The 26,224-nt window shown below is 31.3% G+C and overlaps 2 protein-coding genes across 2 annotated transcripts; both read left to right on the top strand.

Moving 5' to 3' along the window:
• The first annotated feature begins 23,706 nt into the window (after positions 1 to 23,706).
• Positions 23,707 to 25,121, top strand: LOC145812870 (uncharacterized). Its single transcript, XM_082908096.1, has 3 exons — positions 23,707 to 24,046; positions 24,470 to 24,559; positions 25,018 to 25,121. The coding sequence occupies exons 1-3, from the start codon at positions 23,707 to 23,709 to the stop codon at positions 25,119 to 25,121; spliced, it is 534 nt and encodes a 177-aa protein (XP_082764222.1).
• Positions 25,122 to 25,196: 75 nt separating this feature from the next.
• Positions 25,197 to 25,652, top strand: LOC145812869 (uncharacterized). The gene has a single exon (XM_082908095.1). It carries the CDS (start codon positions 25,197 to 25,199, stop codon positions 25,650 to 25,652), a length of 456 nt encoding a protein of 151 aa, XP_082764221.1.
• Positions 25,653 to 26,224: the final 572 nt, after the last annotated feature.

Below are 26,224 nucleotides of genomic sequence, written 5' to 3'. Positions count from 1 at the left end.
CTAAATAGACTTATTTTTCATTGATCATGAAAAATATTTTCTGTTGACCTTCGTTTTTCATTGTACCAAATATTAGAAAATAGGGAACACATTTTTCAAAAAATATTTTCCGCCCAAGCAAACAAAGCGCAACTCTCCAAGATCTTTGACCTCCTCTGTTTTGTTTGTTTGTTTTTTTGTTTTGTTTTGTTTTTGTTTTTTTTTTCTCTCTAAATAACAAAGATCTTTAACCTCCTGGGACATGACATATTAACAAATTAAAGCAGACAGAGGTATCCAATGCTTCAAATCACTCACAAGAATCAAACATTGATATATCCTTTTATTAATAAAAGGAAGAGGAAGAGGGAGCTGCAGCAAACAGCTAAATGTTGCAAACTACCAATAAGATGAATTACAAAATGCTTCACAGTCCAGATAGTATAACATCAATTTATAGTTTATGTGATCCTATTGAATAATATGCAAAGTTTATAATTGTACAAGATAAATCAGATTACAAACACAAAATGAGGAAAATTCAACTTCATTCAAGATCTTGCAAGAATTTGGAATGACATAGACCCATAATCTGCATGGATTGAGGGCTTTTTTGTGATATACGTGTGAGTACTAGTGCTGGACAAACACAACATGACTTGAGGGCTTTTTTGTGATACGTGGAGAAGAAGGATTTATGTAACTGATCCTATTTGATGGGACTAAAAGCTTAGTTTGGTTTGGTGCCTGAAAAAACTGGAAGGAAAAAACTCATATTGGAGACCTTAGGCAAGCATATACTTTTACACACAAGTTTATTAGAAACTATGAAATTCAACCATGTAGTTCTATCACAAGAATCTGAGGGCTTGATGAATTTGGCATCCTGCATCTGCCTGGGTGCATCTGATCAGCCAATGAGGAATCGTTGAGAGACTCTTTGAACAAATTGCTAAAAAAAGCAACGAAGTCTTTCCGACATAGTTATAGTATTTGATTTTGAAGCCTCTAAAGATAAAAGTCAATAAATTAAGTCTTAGGAATCGCAGGAAAGTGAAAATACAGTTTTTAACTAAGAACGGTGAAATTTTTATTTTCTTAAGCTTGACGTAAGATAAAGTTTCTTAACATCAACCACCACCCTAGACACGGAAAAGAAAATCCAAGCAACAAAAAACTTAATTCAAAGAGTAATGATATACAAACAGAAAATTCATACATAATGACGTGGCTCAATAAGGACTTTTTATTTTAAAACAAAACATCCATGCAGATAACTTATATTTACGAAATTGACATTGTCACAACATTCTTGTGATTTTTTTGTATGACTTTAATGTAGAGTTTTCCTAATCCAAATATATGTGGCAATGACAAAACCAAGATGGTCCTTCCAAGTCTAAGGGTCTGTTGCTGATTTAGGATTTGACGGATGACTTTTATCAGTTGAACAAGGGTCATTGTGTAAAGATTGGTGGATGGTTGTAATTACACTCCACTTGGGAACTGATGTTATTCCTATGGTGTCTGTAGCTTAAGAGAGGCGTGTAATTGGCACCGGTGATGATCCTGGTTGAGGGATCAGATATTTCTCATCTTGTGGTCTAGGTTATAGCACTTTGAATTCAAATTGTAGTTGACAATTCTTTGATGTTAGGAAGTTAAAATGCAAACCAAAACCTTAAATTTCACTATTACTTGTCCAAAAGGACAGTATAATGCTCTGTGCACATAAAAAAATATCACAGAAATGTTTATTAAAAAATCTATTTGTCGCATAGATTCATTGTTGAGTGTGTTAACACACTAAATTTTCTCTGCACATTTCCTTGCTTTGGAACACATTAATTTTTCTCTGCACATTTCCTTGCTTTTTCCGTGCACGTAACATTATTGCTAAGAAGAAGCCAAAAAAAAAAAGAAGGTAAACTTGATTTTGCTTCAAACTTGCCATGTGAGGCCAAGTGCACTCTCTACGAAGGGAAATTCGAAGTGAATACAACTTTAAGAAAGCACTCCATCCGAACTGATACCTGAGCATATTCTATCACATTATTGATTTTAAATTGCCGCAGTTACGATCATGTCTTATGGATCGAATTTATTTATCAAAAAGTTCTATTTCAACGTTTAATGATAAATTTATCGCTGTAAATTTTTTTAAAAAAATGCAATTCAACTACTAACAGATATCATTTCTTTTTTGTTACACACTTCCCATACAATTATGGATGTACTTCCTTCTCCGGCAACCGCGGCAGTGAAGTTGGGCAGCAGTGATGGGAACGATATCGACGGGGACAGTGGATTTTCAAGCAGATTTGGCTTTCCAGACTACATCTTTGAGCAGATTGGTGATTTTCTCGGGATCATAGTTGTTTTTTTTGGCAGATTTGTTTTTTATTATTTGTTTTGTTGTTTAGTTAGAATGGCCCTTTGAGGTCTTGTTAATGTACTGTTGTTATTTTTTTAATATAATATTTCCTATGTTCTTAAAAAAAAAAAAAAAAGGGGGCATATAAGTAAAAAATAATTCATTCAAGCCTAAAGGTTGGCTTGGTGGTCGGGGATTGGGGCCGGGTGTGCTTAGTAAACCTATTAGGTGCAAACAAATTATTGAGGCCCAATTCATATGGGTTCTGCCCTGATTTCAATTGAGTCCCTTTAGTGGACAATAGAATTGATCCTCAATTAGTCAGTCTAGTGTGTCGGATACAGAGTTATCAAAATCTACGAGTAATTATTCATTCTAAAAATTTTCCAGCAAGTAATATATATAAATATACCAACTGGGAATACAAATCACAATAGTTACCTTCCCTAATGAGATTTGTAGAAGTAATGCAAATCAAACTGCTTCGAGTTAAGAAAAATTTCCCTGCAAAAGTTTGTAACACCACTCAAATTTCGAAGAATCAAAATTAATGACGACTGAGATTGGAAACCCTAGAAATGTAAATGCTTGAAACTAATAACAGTAAGGGAAGATGATGTCAAGCAGTGCCCAAGAAAGAAATAAACGCCAATTGCTTCGTAGGAAAGGTGTACAGAGCTGCTGTTTGGCAAGCGGGTTAGGTTTGGATTAGAACTATAAAATAAAAAAGCACAGAAAGATATAATTGATTAAATAAGTTAATAAAATAAAAGGTGACATCTATACCATAATTATTTCACTTTTTTTTTCATAAAAAATATAAAAAAAGTTCTTTCTTAACAGAGCTAATTTAGTAAGGTAGCGATTTCGTTTAGCAACTCAATATTTCAGCTTAAAAGTTAAAAAATCACTAAAAATTTCAAAAAATCAATAACTTATACAAAAAAAGTCAAAAATTATATTTTTTTCTCTATTTTTTGTAAAAAATCATTTCAAATATTTTTTATTTCATATTTTAATAAAAAAATTATTAAAATAACATATTCTTAAATAAAACGAACCACAGAGAAAGAATGTGGGTTGGGTACCTACCTGACCCACCCGGTTTCCTTTTTTTTGTCACCCGGTTTCATACGTTAGTACACCTACGTGGGCCTCACTGTGACGAATTGCTAAATGGGTTTGGCCTGGCCGTTGGATTAGATATTCAGCAATTGCCCCATATTTTTGAAGTCATCAAAAGTGAAGTTTAATCTCACACCAGAGACAACATACTCAAAAAAAAACAAAATAATAATAACAATAATAATAATAAGACAAATAACACTGACCTCGAGATCTAAAGATAACACATAATTTTTTACTATTTTGCTATAATTATATTCAAATTTATTGGTTATATGAATGAAAAGAATGATATCGTCATCTCTTTTATATAAAAATACATATATTATATTATTTTTATTTTTATATTTTTACATTATCTACACTAATTTTGGTCAATTTAATTTTATTAAAAAGAAACTCAATGTAATTATATTAAAATTGTAAAACTTATTATATTTTCTCTAAATATCATAAAAATTAATATAACGTACCCGTAATAACAATGACACCATAGTCAACTACATCAAGAAAATCAATAAATAAATGGACACTTGGGTTATAATTCTAATTTTGTGATATTTTTGGGTAATAGCTCAAAGTTGTAATCTTTGGAGGTTATAAGGATAATAATAATATGAAAGATAATATTATTCCGGATAAATTATAATTTACTTTTTTTATGTTTGGCCACTTTGTATTTTGGTTTTTAAAATTTATTTTTTTTCACTTTGACTTTTTATATTTCAAGATTTTCTCAATTTATTCATAAAACTAACTTATGTTCAATATTAGACCGAAAATACTACGATAATTGTCACGTAATACAAAAATATATTACGACATTAGGATTCGAGTTTGTGTCAAATGTATAAGTTATATAAAATAAAATATTTTTAGACTAGGTGACCATTAATGTATCATTTTTTGACAATTTTTAACACAAGTCAACTTTAGGAATAAACTAAAAAAAAAAACTTAAAATATAAAAAATCAAAGTGAGAAAAAAATAAATTTTAAAGGGGGTGTCATTTGGGAAAACCTCATTTGGGCTCTTTTGGCTCTTTGAGCCATAAAAGACAGAATAGGCAATTTGAGCCACAACAGACAAAACATCACATCCAACCCATAATCATTACACTCTTCTATCACAAAAAAAGTCAAAAAAGCCAAAAAGTCAAAAAGTCGTTCCCAAACCAGCCCAGGCTCAAATAGCCAAAAAATCAAAAAACCAACCCACTTCTTAAACGGAGGCTAAAATGTTTGAGGGCCCTAATTTTTGTGGCTCAAATGGCTCGAATTTGCCAAAACGACGTCGTTTTGGCAATTTTGATGTTGTTTTGTACTCAAAACGACGTCGTTTTGACAAATTCGAGCCATTTGAGCCACAAAAATTAGGGCCCTCTATCATTGTTGTAAAAATAAAAGGAACAACGTATCCAATTTTTATTTTTTATCTGCTCATTTGTCACTATTCAATCTATTTATTCAGTATCATTTATTTATCTGTCGGAGCTGCTGCAGAGCTCTAATTAGAGCTTCTGCAATATAGCTCTAATGAGCTGTCCAGTAATAAATAAATAAAAAAACAATAAAGTAAAAGACAAAAAAGAGAAAAAAAAAAACAAATTAAAACTCTATTACAATTTTTTTTTTAAAAGTCTAAATCATTTTTCATTTATCTGCTCACTTATGTCAGGTATGTATTTATGTCACCAACAATGATTCATCCCACTAAAAATATCACCACTAATAGCACTAATGCATTAAAAAAGTAAAAAAAAAATATATATATATATATATATATAACTCCAAGACCAAAACATCACATCATTAATGATAGGACCCACTGCCACCTAATTAGTGGGAGCACTAATTAGTGCTCCCAAGCATTTTTCTTATGTCACCGTGTCACGATTGCCACCAGCCGCCGACCATCTCGGACACTAGTAACTTTTTGAACAACCGGCGATCCAACCGCAATGGATAACAATGGAAATAATTATTCTTCACTAAAATAATTTATTTGTCATTAAATAATTTTATTAGTCATGACTTTACAACAAAAATTTAAAAATATTTGGACATAATGCCATTACATTCTCAAAAATGGATTTGCCAATAATTTTTTAACTTAGGCCTAGTTTGGGAAGACTAAATAAGTGTACTTTTTGATTTTTTATGAAATATGGATTGGGTTTGGGTTGGGTTTGAAGTGATGTGTTAGAGAGGTGATGTGACTTAAATAAGATAATGTGACTTAAATAGGATAGTGATTTTTTGACTTTTTGTCTTTTTTCAATCATGCCAAACTTGGCCTTAATACTCCTTTCATCTAAAAATATTAGTTTATTTCAAAAATTAATGACTAAATAACTAGCACTAAGTAAGGAATTCGTAAAATCCGTAATCCGATTCGATCCAATCTAATTCGATAGGTTTGGATTATTTTTTAAATCCATGGTTCGATTTCGGATTGAAAAATTAAAAATCTGCTGTCCACGAATCGGTTCTGGATTGAACTCCACAGTTTTGGATTGAAACAGATCCAAACCGCATACAAATAAATTTTATTTATATTATATACCCCCCACATAGTATATTTTCTTATTTCATATAAAACCTAAACCAAATAAACCTGCAAAGTATCTTCTTTTATTATTTTTTTTTGTTGACTTTTAGTTTTAATTTGTAATTGTCTAAACATTTATGGTGGAACCAAATTTTTTTTGATTGTTTAAATTCTAGAACAGTATGTCGCTATTATGTAAAGATATGTTGCTATCGTGGAAGTAATATGATGCTATATTTATATTTTTATGAAATTAAAATATTTTTTATTTTTTTTGTCATTTAATTATGTGAATTCGTAATCCTAAACCGATCCAATCCGTGTCTAAATAGATTAGTTCGGATTGGTTCCAATTTTTTAAGAACCGTAGATAACGAATTGGTCTTGATTTTACCCCAATCCGGACCATACTTACCTCTAAAAATAACATTAATTTCTTATTTCGTCATTCTTTTAAATTTATTAACATTATATTTTTAAAGTGTAATAATTATACTATAAAAGCATAGTTTTCAAAAATTAATATTTTTAAAGTATAATAATTATACTATCAAAAAAATCCTTGTTTGGTTTGCTATTGAGAGAGTAATTTTGGAAAAAAAAAATTAAAAGTTTGTTTGGTTTAGTGATTTTGGAAAAAAAATTAAAAAATCACTTTCTCTCTCTTACACATCAATCAATCACTTTTCTTCCTCTCCTCTTTTCTTTTTTAATCACCTTTTCTCTTATACACATCTACTCAATTACAACAAAATATTAAATCATCACAAACTCCCGTACTCCAAAACTATTTTTAAAATATACAACCAAACAAACCAAAAAAAATTTATAAATTCTCTTCTCAAATATATATTTTTTAAATTTATCTCTCTTTTTTTTAGGTACATCGGAAATTAAAAGAAACGGAAGGAGGCTAGGACCTCTCCCTCGAAACACCTAGCATATCAGCTATCAAAAGGCCCTGTATCTCCATCGGGGGTTCATTTACAACAAGTAGATCTTCCGGTTGCTCCGCTCTAAATTTCACAAGAGCATCTGCACATGTGTTTCTCTCTCTCAAGATGTGTTTGATTTCGCATGCACAACCTTGCATGATGATTTTTGCATCTTTTACTAATCCCCGGAATTGGAAATTGTCGCCCGAACTCTCTGTCAGAAGCTGGACCACTTGTTTCGCGTCCATTTCAACAACGACATGAGTAAGGCCCCTTTGGAGGATGATAGTGAGGCCTTTGTAAACAGCCCACAATTCCGCTTCTAGGCTTGTGCAGGTTTCCAAACACCCATAATAGCCACTGATCCATGTGCCTTGTTCATCCCGAAACAGTCACCAAAGCCCCCATGTCCAGTTCCATTTCCAGTGCAGCCGTCGGCATTAAGCTTGATGACACCTGAAGGGGGAGGAATCCATTTAATTAGTCTAGAAGCTAGTTTTGGAGCTGTTATGGATCTAGCAAAAGCATGATAATTTTCTAAAGAAGCTTCCAAAATGTATTTCACACTCTCAAACACAGTGGTAGATTTGTTTTCAAATATCTTTTTGTTTCTATTTTTCCAAATATGCCAAAGAGAGGTTATAAAAAATGTTGCCCAAGGAATTCCATTAGTAAAGCGATTTTTGTTGGTTGAGTTAGTGGTAATCCAGTTCTGGACAGTATTGCCCATGCCATCTACATACCACCTTCGACTAAAAATGGCAATCTACACTTCCATTGCTACGGGACAAACCCTTAGCACATGGTTTAAATCTTCCATGCCCCCACAGGAAGGGCAACTCGAATCCACAGCTAGGCCACGCTTAAGTCGCATGCAGTTAGTGAGGAGTTTTCCATGCAACACAATCCATAAGAACCCTTTTAATTTTTGAGGGATCTTAAGCTTCCACACCCACTTCCAATGAGTCGTATTATGGGAGTGAACTTGCAGGAGATCATAAGCAGCTGCGGAGGAAAATCCTCCGTCAGTGGAGCCCTGCCATCTAGGTTTATCTGTGAGAGTTACCCAACGAGGGAGGTGTATTCTGAGAACATCATGTACCAACTCTGGAGGAACAAGAGAATTGACAACATATGTATCCCATTGGCCCTCCGCATCCAATAATGTGTCCACGGTGTCTGAATTTGCAAGGCTGTGGTTGGGAACAGCTTCTACCCAAGGCCTATCTCCACACCACCAGTCATGCCAAATCCGTACTTTAGCACCATTACCAATAGTCCATTTCACACCTATGGGTGTGTTTGGTTTGGTTTGGTTTTGAGTGATAAATTTAAAAATTTTAAAAATCAATTTTTAAATTTATCTCTCAAAACCAAACCAAATACACCCATAAATTTTCTAAAAAGACTAATATATTGAAACGAAAACTAAATACTTTTTAAAATGAATTTTTCATCAATTTTTATCGAGTAAAAGCCCATTTGAGATGAAACTTTTTAGTTAAAATAATTAAAAATTTAAAACATTAAATCACATTACTTTTTGAAATTTTTATATATTTTTTTATAAAAAATTAAAACAATAGTGTTTGGTTTGAGTTTTCTGAATTAAGTTTTTTGAAAACTGAGTTTTTTGGTTTTCGTATTCTTTTGTTTTTAGTGAATATTTTTTAAATTTTAAATTTTAATTTTTTTTTTACTTTTTTAGATGCACCTTAGTTAGATGTATCTAAAAAGTAAAAAATTTGTGAAAAAATATTTTAAAAAATTAATAAATACATAAAATATAAAAAATGTACTGAATTCTTATATTTTTTTTTTTATATTTTTGGTATTTAGTAAATTTTTAAAAGATTTTTTTTACAATTTTTTTACTTTTTAGGTGTATTTATGTTAGGTGTGTCTAAAAAGTAAAAAAATTGCTTAAAATATTAAAAAAATTCAGTAAAACAAAAAAATACGGAAAATAAGAAAGTATAATTTTATGAAAAGTGTTTTCTGAAAAATAAAAACAAGCAAGCTGAAAATACTAAAAAATACTAAAAAATACTTTTCAAAAAATTATACTTTCTTATTTTTCATTTTTCAGAAAACACTTTTCAAAAATACGAAAAATAAGAAAGTATAATTTTTTGAAAAGTGTTTTCTGAAAAATGAAAAATAAGAAAGTATAATTTTCAGAAAATTATACTTTCTTAATTTCCTTATTTTTTTATTTTTACTAAATTTTTTTAATATTTTAAGCAATTTTTTACTTTTTAGAAACACCTAACATAAATATACCTAAAAAGTAAAAAAAATTGTAAAAAAAATCTTTTCAAAATTCACTAAATACCAAAAATATAAAAAAAAATACAAGAATTCAGTACATTTTTTTTTATATTTTTATGTATTTATTAATTTTTTAAAATATTTTTTCACAAATTTTTTACTTTTTAGATACATCTAACTAAGGTACATCTAAAAAAGTAAAAAAAATATTTAAAAATTAAAAAATATTTACTAAAAATAAAAGAATACAAAAACTGAAAAATTCAATTTTCAAAAAATTTAATTCAAAAAACTCAAATAAAACACACTGATTAATTTTCAAAAAAAGTTCAAATATGAAAAAAAAATAATATTGATTTATTTTGGTCCAAAACAAAATCTCAATGACGTGGCTTACGGGGGCTCGCGATTTTGCGACTTCCGAGATCGCGTGACGTGTTGCCACTCCTGCCTTTTTCTTTTGGTGCAAGTGGGATCAACCTCAACCTCAATCGTTCAATTTGTGGGGACCACTTCCCTTTCCTAAAAGAGAAATTATACATTATTCCAGAACAAATCTACACGGTAATGATTGAAATAATAAGTGCCCCTTTGTTTTCATTGTGGGTTAAAAAATCATAAAAGAATAAAAAAAAAATTAAAAGAGTTTAAAAGTCAAAAATTACAAAAGAATAAAAAAAAATTTGCCATTTAAAGCCAAAAAATCAAAAAAAATTTAAATAAATAAAAAAATTTCAGATTAAAAAAGTCAAAAAATATCTAAAAAAATCAATTAAAAAAGTCATTATCAAACGACTCTAAATGTCATTATTTATTTATTTCTCTTGAAAAGACAATTAGATATTTATTCAAATATAAATAATATAAAATAATATTTGTGAAACAATGATTAATTTCTCGTCCTAGGCGAATATTGTGCAAATTCACAAATTTTTGAACCCGCTCTCTTTCAGCTAGTGCACTTTTCTTATAGCACATGAGTATTTTTTTTTTTAGAGTAATTATGGTGATTTCAATATTTCTATAGTTATTTTATTAAGGGTTGGTTTGAGATGTAAGTTAATTTTTTAGTTTTTAAAATTTTTTAACTATTTTAGTTTAAGGCTAAAAAGTTTTATTTAAGATGAATTTTTTGATTTTTATACGAGAAAAAATAAAATAATTATATTTTAGATATAATATTTTATTTTATTAATTTTTTAATATATTTATTTCTCTTGAAAAGACAATTAGATATTTGTGAAACAATGATTAATTTCTCGTCCTAAGCGAATATTGTGTTAGAATATCAAGCATTCACAAATTTTTGGACCCACTCTCTTTCAGCTAGTGCACTTTTCTTATAGCACATGAGTATTTTTGTTTTATTAGGGTAATGAGCCTCCGTTTGGGAAGTGGGTTGGCTTTTTGACTTTTTGACTTTTTTGGCTATTTTAGCCTGGGCTAAAAAGCTTGGTTTGTGAAGAACTTTTTGGCTTTTGGGCTTTTTTGACTTTTTTTGTGAGAGAAGAGTGTAATGATTATGGGTTGGATGTGATGTTTTGTTTGTTGTGGCTAAAATAGCCTATTTTGTCTTTTGTGGCTATTTTAGCCCAATCTTGCTTGCCAAACGAACCCTGATACGGATTTCAACATTTCTATAGTTATTTTATTAAATGTTTTATTTGATGGGTCCTATATAAATATGAATATGAATATGAATATGAAATTTATATTTATGTGAGATATTTAATAAAATATTAGATAAAATATTAGAGTTTTTAATATTTTTTTTTCTTTTTAAGGATGGTGAATAAAAATTATTAGTACTTTATCTCTTTCAATTATTGTTTCATATCACTTTACCTTATCAACTAAAAATTATAAGGTAGTGTTTGTTTTAAGGGATTGAGGGGTGGGATTAGACTATTAGTCTTGTTTGGTTCAAAATTTTTACATCGGACTATTAATTCCAAATCTATTGGATTATTGTGTCCTATGGAGGGATGAGACACAGATGAAGGGATAAAGGGTTATGAAATTAGGTAATGAAATGACTATTTTGACCCTCTACTATTTAATTATGTATTATATTTAGTAAAATTTAATAAAATTTAAATGTCTCAATTTAAAAATAAAATAATTTTATTTAATTTTTATTTATGTTTTATTTATTTAAATTTTTAAAATAATTTTTTATAGATATTTTATTGATGTTTTATTTTAAAATTTTCTTTATATTTTATTTAATTTCATTATTTAAATTTTAATAGATGTTTTATTAATTTCATTATTTAATTATTATTATTTTTTAATATAAATTTATTTAAAATTTTAATTGAAAAACATATATTTTTATTGATATTTAATTTATTTAATTTTAAAAAAAATAAATTTATTTAATTTGGTAAAGAATAAAATAAAATAAATTTTTATTTAATCTAGAATTACAATATTAAAGATATGTTTAATATTGCTATTACTCAGTAAATAATTGAAAAAGGTAAAATAATTTGAACATTTATCCTTCTCCATAATATCCCAAACAAACATAGGATTCATATCTTATCCAACCAAAGAGTCCTTTTCTGACATCTAATCTTATGACTAAACAAACATGAGATACAAATCTAGTGCAACTAAATAGTTCAGGGACAATATATCTCAGGACTAATAGTCCGGTGGATTCCAATCCCCCATTATCTAATTCGTCCAAACAAGCACACCCTAAAGGTTAGGCTTGTATCTAGTCCATAAAGTGGATTGGATGGTGTTGTTGGGTTGTCACGCCCCCAAAATTTGGACAATTAAATATTAAATTAAGACTAAACCCCAATTAATATTCCATCATCCAAATCTTAGGGGTGAAACAAAATATAAGCATCTCGTCTCCATAAAGTTAAATAAATTTCTATGTTCAAAAGATTACAAGAGATTAAAAAAAAAAAAAAAAAAAATTCAACCAAATCATCCCCCATAATTTCATAACTATCCAATACCTCCAACATGAAAGTAACAACAACTAGTCAAAACAACTTAAATAATATAAAGTTAAAAAATAACCCACAATGTCAAATTTTCAAAATACTAAGGTCATAAAAAAAATAATAAATACAATAAACTAATATCAACCCTAAACTCAAGAAAACAAAAGAAATTCAAGAGACATGTTTAATACATATAGTTATTTCTCGTCGCTATCATAGCCCCAACTAATCCTGCGAAAGAAGTTTGGCTGCGCTCAAATAGAACGCACCCGAGATGCCAAGAGACAACAAGGAATAGTAAACAAGTATATTGATATGAGTACAAGATCTGACACCCATGTGTCCATCAGACACAAACAAAAGTACATTTAATTCTTGTTACGGAATAAGACAAGCAGTTCCACTTGTACCGAGACGATGGGGTAGTTTCCCAAGATACGGTGGCATTTAGTTTCTTGCCCGTACACAACTAAATATAAATTGAGTATAAAATAACAAAATAAACATAAAAAAAAAAATATGGTGGGTCAGCCCTACATAAAAAGTTAGTAAGACTGACCATTCTGTAAAAAAAAAAATAAATTTATAAACACGCACTATTTCATATTTAAATCATTCGAATTGACCAAAACTCAAAGAACAAAAGTTGTACAGAATCAAATTTCCTAAAAGGAAATACAAACAAATTTGATAAAAACTGAACAGGTTGAGAGAAAAACTTAATAGAAGAACCTAGACGAAATTCGATTAAAAAATCTGGAACTGAAAACGAAAAGAAACTGCCCTAAGATGATTTTTTTCCGAAAAAGTTCAAAACACGAAAAGTGTTCAGAATAATGTTTTACTTTAGTTTACATGAAATCAATAAAAATGAGCTCATTTCATGGGTTAAAACAGTATCTAAAATCTGCAACGTTAAAATGAATAAAAACTATTATAACCAAGATCATTCGATAACAAGTTATAATCGATCTTTTTAGTACAAAGTTAAAATACAAAAATTATCTAGAATTACATATACATACCTCTGTCCAAATTTCATAATTTAACGATGTCGTTTACTAATTTGCAATATGTACAAATCAATACAATTTAAACTATATCAATAAGTTCATATTTAATTGTTTGTACTTTAACTCTACCACTTCGGCCATTCACTTCTAACCTACACATATATCCTATGCGCCTCCCGTATACCTAACACTGCTCTGAAGCCAAACTTGCACGGGGATATTGTCCCGAGTTTGACCCACTCTTCCGAGATGGTTAGCATATACTTACGCGCATAAATCAAAGCACTCGTCTACTCTTGAGAACGAGACAACAATATATATACACAATCTCTCATCTACTCATGAGAACAAACATAATTAAATATCACATTAAATTCTCATGTATCCACACAATTAATAAATCCAAAAATAAAATAAAGTAATAATAATAATAATAATAATAATAATAATAATAATAAAATAATGGCTTAAGAAAAATTAGGGTCGCTATATGGGCCCGTGGGGCCCATCACAAGTTATGTTTCGATAATTCGAACCGTGCAATGTGTAGAGCTCGTCAAATATTTTTTTATTTAAAAAATTACATTGATCGAATATCGATAGCTACTTGATCGGATCAGATTTTTGTCAATAATTTATTTTGAAAAATTATATTTATCGTTGATAGAAATTATAATAACTAACGAGGGCTACTATTTACCCCTACCTTTTTTTTTGGACCCCCAACTTCTTTGAACCTGCCATTTCTTTGAACCCCCACGCAACAAAATCTGAAACCCTTTCCACCGCCTCTACCCACCAACGCCACCATCTCGCCATTGCAATCCACATCTCACATTCTTCCTCTTACCAAATCCACAACCACCGCCACCATTGTAAGCCCCTTTTTTCCTTTTATAATCTCGATCTTGATTTCGTCATCAACGCCTAACCATCATCTTCAGTTGTCGTGCCATCACCGTCCAATCGCCATCGCCGCAAGACCCTTCTCTCTTGATTCCACTTCGCCACTGCAAACCCTAGATCGCGCAAGCAGACCTTAGATTTATAGTTATTGACGTTTCTCCATCACAAGAATAAAGAAGAATAAGAAGAAGAAAAATGGGAAGGGGAAGAAGAAGAGAAAAATGAATTGTGGGGGTGGAAACGCAGAAGAAACGGTTGTAGAGGAGAGTTGGAGAGAAGCAGCAGTGATGGGTGGTTAAAGATGGGTTACGAAGGCAGCATATGGTTGAGAGATGGGTTGCAATGATGGAGTAGAGATTGGGGGTTCTTGTCGGTGGAGATAGTAGATGGTAGTTGCTTGCAACGGAAGGAGTAGTGGTTACGACAATAAGGGGTGGTCAAAGATGGTGGTGACTGCCGGAGGTGATTAGGGTTAGGGTTTGGAAAATTAGATTTAGAAGATTAGGGATGAGAGTAAAAGTGAAATTTTAGATTGGGACAAAATTAGAATTAAGAAAATGGAGGATATGGGGGTTCTAAGAAGAATGGTAGAGGTTAATAGCAATGCTCATAACTAACCCCCTTCATTTACTAATATATATATATATTTTTTAATTTAGACTTTTATGACTAAAATACCATTTTATCAATTGGATAAATTATAGTTTACTTCATTGACCTATCACCTCATATCATTTTATTATCTTGAACTATCCTCTATTATCATTTTCATTTTGGAATTTTTTTTGTTATTTATTTAAATTTTAACACTAAATTAACTTTTAATTTGTTAGAAAAAAGAATTTAAAAAGTGAAGACTAAATAACAAAAATATTTATGAACTATTCTCTAATATCATTTTTATGGGGGCATAATTTTTGGATTGTTCATATGGCCTAGGTTGTTGGCCAAGGTGCCACGTGGGTGGTCAAGGGTTGCCGAGGTATGATGCGATCATACCGGAATTCAAGATAATCGGATAAGGGACAAGAGTCGTAGATGACGATATGCTCTCTATTTGGATAAATGTAAGACTCTTAAGTTCATCCTAATCAGAATAAGAGGAATCCAAGATAACTGGTCCCATAAAGTAAGACTTCTAGGGAAAGTAGGGCACCGTTCATTATACAGGGAAGACACCCCATGGGTCTAAGGTATGTTCTCAACCCGTGGGTTATTTTGAGCAGATATCTTTGAAGGATAAGTTGACTAATTTGATTGTCGGAGTGTCCCCGGGTGAACGAGTCACTAGTCTTGTTATCTTCATGTATGTAGGTGTTGGGTTGCTCTATTTCTGCATATACTCTACGGCTTAGTTCCCAGAATCTCAGCAAAGCGATTCAATTTGGTTATGAGGTCAAAATCCAACATCCACAATTTTCAATTTGGACTTTCTTTTTATTTTTTTCATTTTAACACAAATTAATTTCTAATTTGTTAGAAAAAAAAATTAAAAATTGAAAACCAAATAACGAAAATATTTATGAAAAAACTAAAAAACAATTCACAACAGACAATAAATATAAAAATATACCAGTTTTTTTATTTTTTAATTTTCCATCTTTAGTGATTTTTTTGTTTATAAAAAATTCTTCACAAATATTTGAATTTTAGGTGCATCTAAAATTTTTTGATTGAAATATGAAAAAAATTACTAAACATAAAAAATATGAAAAATTATTTTAAAAACTTAAAAATTGTATCTTAAATTAAAATTAAACTTTTTTTTTTTTTGTGGGGATAGAGTAATATTGAGTGATAGTCTAAGGGGATAAAATATAATTTACTCCTATAGTTAAAAGGATATTTTCGTCATTAAAATCTGAATTTAAAAAAAATAATAAATGAGAGAGTTAAGTGTTACAATTTTTAATTTAAGTGAATATAAAATGATATGAGAAAATAGTTTAAGGGGATAAAATGTAACTTGTCCAAATTATTTTTTATACATATTTTTAAGAGGCATTTATTCATAAATCCTTATTCACCTACTTATATTCTACTTAATTCAAATTATTTTCTTATATTCTAATAAGTTATATGGTTGACATAGTTACCATAGGGTGAAGCGCTGATTAATGTTCACATTGACAGTGTGAAAATATTTATACTGTCAACATGAATATTTACACTGTTAAATTTATTTAATGTGAATGTTCATATCACCACAAAGGGTTTAAAAAATATTTGTAAAAATAAAATTATTCATAAAATATCTGAAATATGATAATTATGATTTAGATCAAATATCCAAAATAATAAAATTTTCTAATACATTTCCCCGTTTTTAATATTAACAGAAGTTTTAAGAGTAGGTTTTTTAACATTTCTTCAAAGCAACCATGGTGGTTTATATTAATAAGCGAATCCACAGTTGGTTGGCTATTATAATTTTAGGACAAAATTTGCTTAGCAAGGTGCACAATCACTCCTCCATCAGCCTAGCAAAATCAAAATTAAATTTGACATTGCTATAGTACATCGCTACATGTACTACCCTATATATATATATATATATATATTTTTAGAATGTGAAATACGGATTGCCGGATGATTGGCTGCTACATTATCATTATTATTATTATTTATTATTTATTTCTTTGAATATGAAATTGCAACAATAGATATAATAAGCTTTGGATGTTGGGCCGAACAACTTGGGTGCGCGTGCGTGCACACATATGTATATATATTTTTAGAGAATACTTTTAAATTGCATATGTATATATTAACAATACAAAATGAGCAATTTCTAACTATTTTTTTATAATACAAAATGAATATTTTATAAAATTAAATTTTAGAATAGAGAGTTTGATGAAGTGTGTGTATATATAAAAATGCTATTTAAAATAACAAAAGTAACTTTTTAGTTATAATTTGATTCAAAATTTATTAGACTAATATAGATGCTCTAGGAGCCAGTGAGTTTCGCATACATTAAAAAAGTCATATTTTTATTATTATTATTATTTATTTATAGTGATCTTTTTTTTTTTTTAAGTTATGCAAATTATTTTATTTTACTCTTATTTTTTAAGTGTCTAGTATAGATAGATCTAAAAAATTAAACAAAAGGAGAAAATCTTTTAAAAAATGTTTACTAAAGTAAAAAAAGTCAACTATTATGCTTCTTTTTTTTTTTTTGTTTTATTTTGTTTTGTTTTGTTTTTTTTTTTTGTTTTGGGGTTCCTTTCTAGACTGTTTTTCCAACTTTTTAATTTTTCAACCTGTTTAGTTGAGTGGAACCTAAACTGATGCCTCATTTTCGAACATGTTTTTTTAGTATTTGTTTTTATTTTTTAGTTAAAATATGATTATTAAAAAAAAAAAAAAAAGTATGTTTGGGATGATTTTTTAATTTTTATGAAAAGATATGCAAAAAGTAGATAGAAAATGAAATTTTTGACTTTTTGATATATGTTATTGGCTTTTTAATTTTTTTAATGACTTTTTGACTAAAAAAATCACTTGTCAAATGAGGCTTGAGTTTTTTAAAAAAAAATTAATACTAAGGGGTTGTTTGAGGTGTTTTAAATAAGTGCACTTTTTGATTTTTTGGATTAAAAAGTTGAGGAAAAAAAGATGGTTGTTTGTGATAACTTTTTGACTTTTTATAAAAAATGTGTATTAAAAAATTATATAAATTAGCGTATAGGAGAAGATTGAGATAAAATAGGCTGTACGGTGGGATGAATTAAGGGACAAGAACAGCGTGTGCAGAGTATAGGCTAAGAGACGGTTCCCTGCTTTTCGGGCATTGAATTGGACGGTGTTATTCGGCCGTGAGGACCCACCACGGGTCCCGTTTTGCTAATCAAAACCGTCAATGTGTAGAACTCGTCGAGTATTATATGCTTGTAAAAAGTCACGTTGATTGGATATCGATAGCTATCTGATTGAGTTAGTTTTTTTTTCAACCGTTAACTATTGCACCATCCATTTTTTATACAAAACTGATTTGATCATGTAGTTAGTGATATCTGATCAACATGATTTTTTACAACATATAGTACTCGACAAGTTCTACACATTGACAGTTTAGATTATCAAAACGGGACCCATGATGGGCCCCCACGAGCTGAACAACACCGTATTGTTTGTGCACCCCGCCTATGTAATTTTTTCAAAAAAGTTAGCTCCGTCTGTGGAGATGTCAGAGTTGTTTGTAATAATTTTGTATAAAATTAATTTTTTAATATTTTTTTTTGATAAATAGTAATAATTTTTAAAAAAAATAATAACTTTTTAACTTTTTGAATTTTTTTTGAATTTCTCAAACGAGGCCCGATGAAAAAAAGTCATTACCACGCCCCCCTAAACAAAAAAAAGTCAACTATTAATTTTTTTTAATATAAATAAGTCTACAAATAAATAAATGAGTTAAAATTAAAACAAATTATATTACCTATAAAACTTAAATTTCTTAATTTTGTGTATTGGTTAAAATAAATTATATTATTTGATAACCTTGATTTATTTGTATTGGTTAAAATGAATTTATTTATTTATTTGTTTAAAAAAATAATTTTTCTTATATAAATTATTTGATTCGTAATAACAATAAAATGACCTTTTAGATTATTAGATTTAAAAAGTCAAATAAATTCACTTATAAATGAGTGTGAGTAGTTTTTCGCATTGTGGTTCCTATGATTTCATGATCCTATTTTTTTGATCATTTTTGCAAATTTAGTTTTATAATCCAATTTTGGTAGTTTATTAGAATTGATGAAAACAAAAGAGTTGGAGGAAAAAGTTTGAATTTTTATGGCTTGGGTTAGTTTTTTATTCTAAAATTATGTAGAGTTAATTATGATATAAGAAACCCCTCCATGTGTTGTCAAACACATTTTGTTATTTTTGTTTTTAAAACCAATTTATTTACCAACAAATTTTCTAGTTTTATATGTTACCTAATTTCTATCAGCATTCTATTATCAAACACAACCTAAGTTAACATAATTTACTTTAGCACTATGACATGCTGGTAAAATAATTGTGACACTGGAAAGAAACATTTTACAAAAAAATTAAAATTTTATATGACTTGATGATTGTAGAAAATTTATTTTGAAATTGGATGATGCTTTGTAATACACCAAATTGTTGGTTTAGAGATAATTTTTTTTTAATGGAGTAACATTAGACATTGTTTATGTGGTGTACCAAATCAATCTATAGTTAAAAATTTTACCGACTAATTCCTTTGTTAGATATTTAGGACATAAAGGAAAACTCATTTAGTATATTGTAGGAAAATTAATATGCAGTAAAAATAATGGATTGATGCATATTTTTTTCATTTAAATCGAATCTAAGGATCATACAGGTGACTCATGTGTCTCTAATGATAAATCTTTCCCAGCAATGGAGATACTAAAATATGAGTATCACCTACTGGAATCATAGTACAAAAAACTTCTTATTTGTTCTTTAATGGAAGAAAATAGAGAGAAAGTATAGAAATACTCTGGCTAACCACATAAAACATATTTATGTGTTATTATATTACAGAAACTTAATCACCAACATCCCTATCTACTTATAAGAAGAAATAGTGAGCTTATTTCAAATAAAAGTGATTCAAAATTCAAATTAACTGTATTTCTAAATGAGTTTTGGTTCATGCCATCATGGATGTCTAAATCTAAGTTCGAAATTCAACCCAAATTTTCGACATATGTGTTTAATAGTTTTTTTTATTAATTAACAAAATCATATAAATAATATTACATAATATTTAATATTTTTTTTTCTCAGTGCGGTTGTCTAAATGTTTTGGGATGTCCAACGATTAGATGAGTAGGTGGGTGGGTAAATGGAAAGTTCAAAATTGAGAAGTAACTATCATAGGTTGTCATGAAAACTCCCACAAATGCTAGAATCTAGAGTTGGGCATCAGTATTTTGCTAACAAACATATCTGAGGGTAGCTAGGTCATTTAGCAATCAGGGCCATTGGGGATGGTGTTACTAGGAATGGCAACGGGTCGGGTCGGGCCGGGGCCGGAGATCGCACTTCCCGTTCCCGATCTTCGAAGGTGAAAAAATCCCCGTCCCCGCCCCCGATCCCCGGCGGGGAACCCATCACTCCCCCAGCTCCCGTCCCCGTCCCCGAAATATCCCCGACCATTTTTTTTTTTGGTTCAACACACAACACAAGAACAACAATTTAATCTGTTTTGCAACAACAATCATCAACAGTTTAATCTGTTTTCAACAACAATCATCATCAACAACTCTAAAAAAAAAAAAAAAAAAAATCAGAAATTGAAGAGGAGAACGCAGATCTGAAATTGCAGAGTAGAGGGCTGAAAACAAATCTGCAAAAAAAAAATAATAATAAAAACAAAATCACTTCATCATTCCATAAACTCAGATATGTAAATTTAGAGGGGAAAAAGAAAAAAAAAAGAAGAGAGAGGTTGAAACAGATATATATATACATATATATACACTAAGATATATATATATATATATATACATATACATATATGTATGTCAACCCTAGATCGAAATCCCTAGATCGATTAGTTTAATGTGAGAAAGAGAGAGAGATAGCCTTGAAATCCCTAGATCGAAATCCCTAGATCGATTAGCGGCAGTGAGGGAGGATCGACGGTGAGAGATGAGCGGCGGTGAGGGAGGATCAGCAGTGGTGAGGGATGAGCGGTGGCCGTCGTTGTGTGAGAGTGAGAGTGAGGGACAAGCAGTGGTCGTCGCTGTGTGAAAGAGAGAGAGAGAGAGCAGCGTTGTGTTGTGTGAGAGTGAGAGAGAGGGAGCAGTGTATATCAACCAAACCCTACACACACATATATATATAGGAGGGCATAAGAGTAATCTTACCTTGGGGCTAAACGGGGCGGGGGTCAGGAGCGGGGCGGGGCCGGGTCCGGGTTTGGGACATGTATCCCCGTCCCCGGCCCGAACATCATCGGGGATTTTTTTTTGAATACCATCACCGGCCCGTGGGGAATATTTTTCAGGGAATAACCGTTCAATTCGAGGTCGGGGGGTCGGGTCACCGTCAGCCCGGGTTCAGATTGCCATCCCTAGGTGTTACCTACTCATCGCATGATTCTCCGTTGTTTCTTTTTTTAATTTTTTTTAAGAGTGTCACTAAATAGCAGTTTTTTTATTTATTTATTCAGATTCACTTACTCAACACTTTTTGCTTTATTTTTAGGGAAAACTACAATACAATGGGATTAAAAAATTATAAAAATATATGAAGTACAAGTAATTTTGTAATGAGGTGCGACTGAAATATTGTAGGGATGCAATGTGATTTGCACCCCTGCACGTTTGTGTAAAAAAAAAAAATTTGTTCCACTAAGATATAATTCTTCCTTTTTTTTAAAAAAAAATATTTTTTTAACTTCACCTTAATTCCAATTATACCTTCCACTTCTTGGGACCCCACCTTTAACAACCCCCTCCAAGCTTCTCCATAAGTTCAGCATCCAACTGAACTTTTTAATTTTGATAGTTGAGAAATTGATATAGACCATATGCTATGGTTTAATTTTATTGATTTTGTCCATTTGATGTAAAAGAGAGATTTAGATAAGCTTTTAAAGAGTTTTATAAAAGGAATTTTTATTGATAAATCCATTTTGGAGTTGTTATAACCCGTTAGGTCCATAAAAAAATATTATAACTTGATTAGTCCCATAAACTTTTCTTTTTATTCCATAAGGTCCATTTTACTAATTTTATATTTATACCTGGACTATTATGCCCTTATATATATATATATATATATTGTGTTAATACACATAACACATTGCCTCTTTTTTCGTTGATTTAGTTTTGGTAGTTTCTATCTTCATCACCATTCTAATTCATATGGATACGTTTCTATTTTGCATGCTCGTTCGAAGGCTTTGATGTGCTAAGGTTTCATTGTTGTTGTTGTAGTATGGTTTGGTGATTTTCAAGTGAAGACGACGAATTGGACGGTGTTCTATTTTCACATTTTCTGGAGTATAACTAGTTCAAATCAGTTGTTTTTGAGTTACAGGACGATTGTAGGATTGCATGATTAAGGTTAGTATATTTTTGATTATGAATACATGTTCATTTTATGTTTTGATTTGTATGATGGATCAGATGCTCTGTTTTTTGATTGATATGGATCGAATGCTTTGTTATTTGATTGATATGGATCGGATGCTCTGTTTGTTCAATTATATGCATTTTACGTGGTCCTGTGGAGGGGAGGTCATTCAGATTATGTGAAGAATGTGGATGTTGTCATTTTACTTTGATGTTTGCGTAATGATACTCTGTATGGGTGATATAATTCAGAGTATATGTATCAATGTGAATGTGCACATCTTGTTAATATTATGTGAAGAATATGGATGTTCTCATTTTACTTTGATGTTTGCGTAATGAGGCTCTGTGTGGGTGATATAATTTAGAGTATATGCATCAATGTGAATGTGTACATCTTGTTAATATTATGTGAAGAATGTGGATGTTCTTATTTTACTTTGATGTTTGCTCAATGAGGCTCTGTGTGGGTGATATAATTCAGAGTATATGTATCAATGTGAATTTTCACATCTTGTTAATGTGAAGTTATGGAGGGTTGCTTGCATGTTGTGTACTGTCACCTTAATGTGGTGGTGTCATTTTCATATTGTTAAATGTTTTATGTTGTGTAAAGATGGTGGTGATAGTTTTCATTATGGATTTAACGCTTGCACTATACACATAGGCATCTAACTTTGCACAATGTGAATTTTCATATCGTTTTGGATTACTGTTGATTGTTGTATTGTTGTGGTTTTACAGGAGATGGATACATTTATGATGTTGGTGTGTACATATGGTAGCAGTACAACTGTAATAAATGTTGCCCGCGCATTGTGTTATTCGCGTTTGGTGGAGTGTTTGTGTGAAAAATGGGGTGAGTTGTTTGCTGGTTCTATTTCATTGTTCTGTCGGCTATCTGGGATTTGTGATTTAGACAATGAGGAAGAATTTCAGAACATGTTATTGCTTGCTAAATCAATGGGGTTACAACATGTAGAAGTGGGGTTACAATATGTAGAAGTTGTCGTTGAGTTGAAAAATGATATCGGTCTGTCGAGTAGCTCTAGGTCGCTGCGTATGGGGGTGAGGAAGAAATTGATGCACTACGGAGATTTTGCCACCATAAGGAGAATGTGTTGTTGTCAGCCCCTTGGGCAAATGGTATTACGCATGTGGGACAACGGTTTGTTGGAGGTGCACAAGAATTTCGTGATGTTTTATGTAAGTATGCCATCCAATGTGGGTTTCAGTTTACGTATGTCAAGAACGAGACAACAAGGGTTATTACTGTGTGTGCGATGCGTGAGGAGAGAGGCTGCTTGTGGGCTATACATTGTAGAGCACAACGAGCAAATGGTTTTTTCTACATCAAGAGTTTTAGTGATGTGCATAGTTATGGTATTGATGTCTGAACACCAAAGAATGCGCGAGTTAGTTCCGATTTGGTGCCGAGTACCATATCTGAAATTGTGAGGGACAAGCCGTTGGCTCGGCCGTGTGAGATGGTGACTATTTTGAAGAGAGATTATGGGCTAGATGTGAGTTACCACGTGGTATGGTTAGGCGTGGAGAAAGCAAAGGCTATTATTCATGGAGATCACCCATTATCCTTTGACCAGTTGTGGTGGCATTCGGATGCTGTGATGCGTTACAATCCGGGGAGTTATGTCAATATTGACTATGATGTGAGTAGTCAACAGTTTTGTCGTTTGTTTGTATCATTCGCTGCGTGTATGTCTGGGTTCAATTCTTGTCTGCCTTTATTAGTCCTAGATGGAACATTCCTCAAAGAAAAGTACAAAGGTTATCTACTTGCGGCAACGACGAAAGATGGAAACAATGGTTAGTATTTTTTTTAGCTGTCTATTCATGTAAATATTCACATTGAGCGGCATAGTGTGGACATATGATATACGGTTACACAATGTGTTCCACATTTACACTGGTGTCAATGTTTACATCAATATAAATTGATGTGAACAACAACATAATATGAGTGATTGAGAAATTAATAGTATTGTGAGCATTCACATTAGTATACACTGATGTGAATGTTCACATCAGTGTCTACTAATGTGAGTTTATCCATTAATGGACATTAATGTGAAACGTTCACATCATTAATGTTTACGAACCCAAATTCAAAAACAATAATAGTAACAGGGCAATGTAGATATAAACATCCACATGACCTGTTTCCTTTATATTGTTTTCTATTCACTTTGGAATATTGTGAACAGTTGTTTAATGGTGTTGTGTTTGTAGGTCTATTTCTTGTTGTATTTGCGATTGTTGATTCAGAGACCACGACCAATTGGTCGTGGTTCTTGCATGAACTTAGGAAGATTGTTGATGGTAAGCTCCAGATTACTTTTATTTTGGATTGTAGTCTTGGTCTGTTAGAAGCTATGCCAAAGGTGTTCCCATCGCCTCACTACGGTTATTGCTGACGACACTTGAAGAGCAATTTAAGAGACCGGATGAAAGGAATTGATAATGGATTTAGCGATCACCTAGTTAGTAGTTTGGGTGACTGTACTTACGAGCCAACTGTGGTAGAGTTCCATGAAAAACTTGCGAAATTAAAAGAGGAGGGTAAGCAACGAGCACATAATTTTTTCAAGGACTTGGCATCTGAGCACTGGGCAAATTCATACTTTAGGTAATAGTAGTTTCCTAATGTATTCCATTTGTCAAGTTTAGAATGGTAGCGATGTGAATTTTCAGTTATGTTTTGTAGCAATGTGAAATTTCATATTCAATTTCAAAGAAATTAAATTTCGTATTGTACAATATTTGTGATGTTGTGCAAGGGCATGGGGAGATGACATCCAATGCGGCGGAGTCATTTAATAATTGGATTAAAGAAGCACGCAATCTTCTTATTACTCAAATGGTGGACACAATTCGTACATAGTTGATGCGGCAAATATCTGCACGGCGTGACCAAGCAAACAAATGGAATGAGCTTATTTGTCCTACATTCGAAACAATGCTTATGGATTTGTTCAACGACAGCAGGTCTTGGCAAGTTGGCAAATCCAATGAGGATGTGTTTGAAGTTCATTCGATACCATTTGTTACAGTTAATATTACAAGGCGTACATGTTCTTGCTTTAAATGGCAAATCAATGGATTTCCATGTGACCATGCTGTGATTGCTATTCAGAAGAGCCGCTACAATCTCAATGATTGTGTGGAACATTACTTTCATGTAGAGACATATCGTGCAACCTATTCGGGTGCCATATTCCCTATACCATTAGTGGAAAAGCCGTATTTTGATCCCACGGACTTCACTATATACCCGCCAACTGTGAAAAGACCACCTGGAAGGCCGAAAAAGACTAGAATCCCATCAAGGGGTGAGAAACTGAAGCAAATAAGGTGCGGGAGATGTGATAAGTTGGGAAGCCATAATCGAAAATCATGCAAGGAGCCGATATAGGATGTACATTTTTCATTTCAACATTCTGTTTTACATTGGATTCTTATATTGATTTTTCAAATAAGATTGTGTTGTGTTGGCAAACATTGTATTGCGATAAGATTACGTTGTGTTGGCAAGCAGAATAATGGTTTGGCAAACTTAGTATTTGATTTGTGTTTTTTCTTTTTCTTTTTGGGCACGAAACTGATATTTCGTTAAAGTTTTAATGATGAATACATGATGTGGACATTCACACTTTCGTAAAAGAATCATATTATATAGCGATCCCGGATTTACCCTTGTTGTATAGTGATCCGGACATGTGTCCGTGGATGTTGGTAGTTGTTCATTATCTTGTTTACATCCTTTCTTACGTTGTATTTGAGTTATAGGATGTGTTGAGCGGGTTTGTTACAGGTTGGTTGAGTTTAGAAACCAAAACTAGTTGCCCAGATTTTTGGCCTGTACGCTCGAGCGGAGGTGTTGGCGCTCGAGCGTAGATTACGTCCATCCAGTATCTTGTTGTGCAGTGTTGTGAGCTCGAGCGTAGGGTTGGGAGCTCGAGCGGAGTCCTGGTTCTGCAAAAGTGC

This window comes from Camellia sinensis, chromosome 15 (assembly GCF_055761805.1).
Source record: "Camellia sinensis isolate YWXY chromosome 15, ASM5576180v1, whole genome shotgun sequence".
NCBI classification, from domain to species: domain Eukaryota; kingdom Viridiplantae; phylum Streptophyta; class Magnoliopsida; order Ericales; family Theaceae; genus Camellia; species Camellia sinensis.
The sequence above is the reverse complement of the archived record's forward strand: the minus strand, read 5'-3'. Positions and strand labels throughout refer to the sequence as shown.

Coding starts and splice junctions, on each gene's coding strand:
- LOC145812870 (XM_082908096.1), top strand. CDS start 23,707: ATGGTGACTATTTTGAAGAGAGATTATGGGCTAGATGTGAGTTACCAC. Junction 24,047..24,469: donor GACGAAAGATGGAAACAATG/GTTAGTATTTTT, acceptor TTGTGTTTGTAG/GTCTATTTCTTGTTGTATTT. Junction 24,560..25,017: donor ACTTAGGAAGATTGTTGATG/GTAAGCTCCAGA, acceptor ATGTTGTGCAAG/GGCATGGGGAGATGACATCC.
- LOC145812869 (XM_082908095.1), top strand. CDS start 25,197: ATGCTTATGGATTTGTTCAACGACAGCAGGTCTTGGCAAGTTGGCAAA.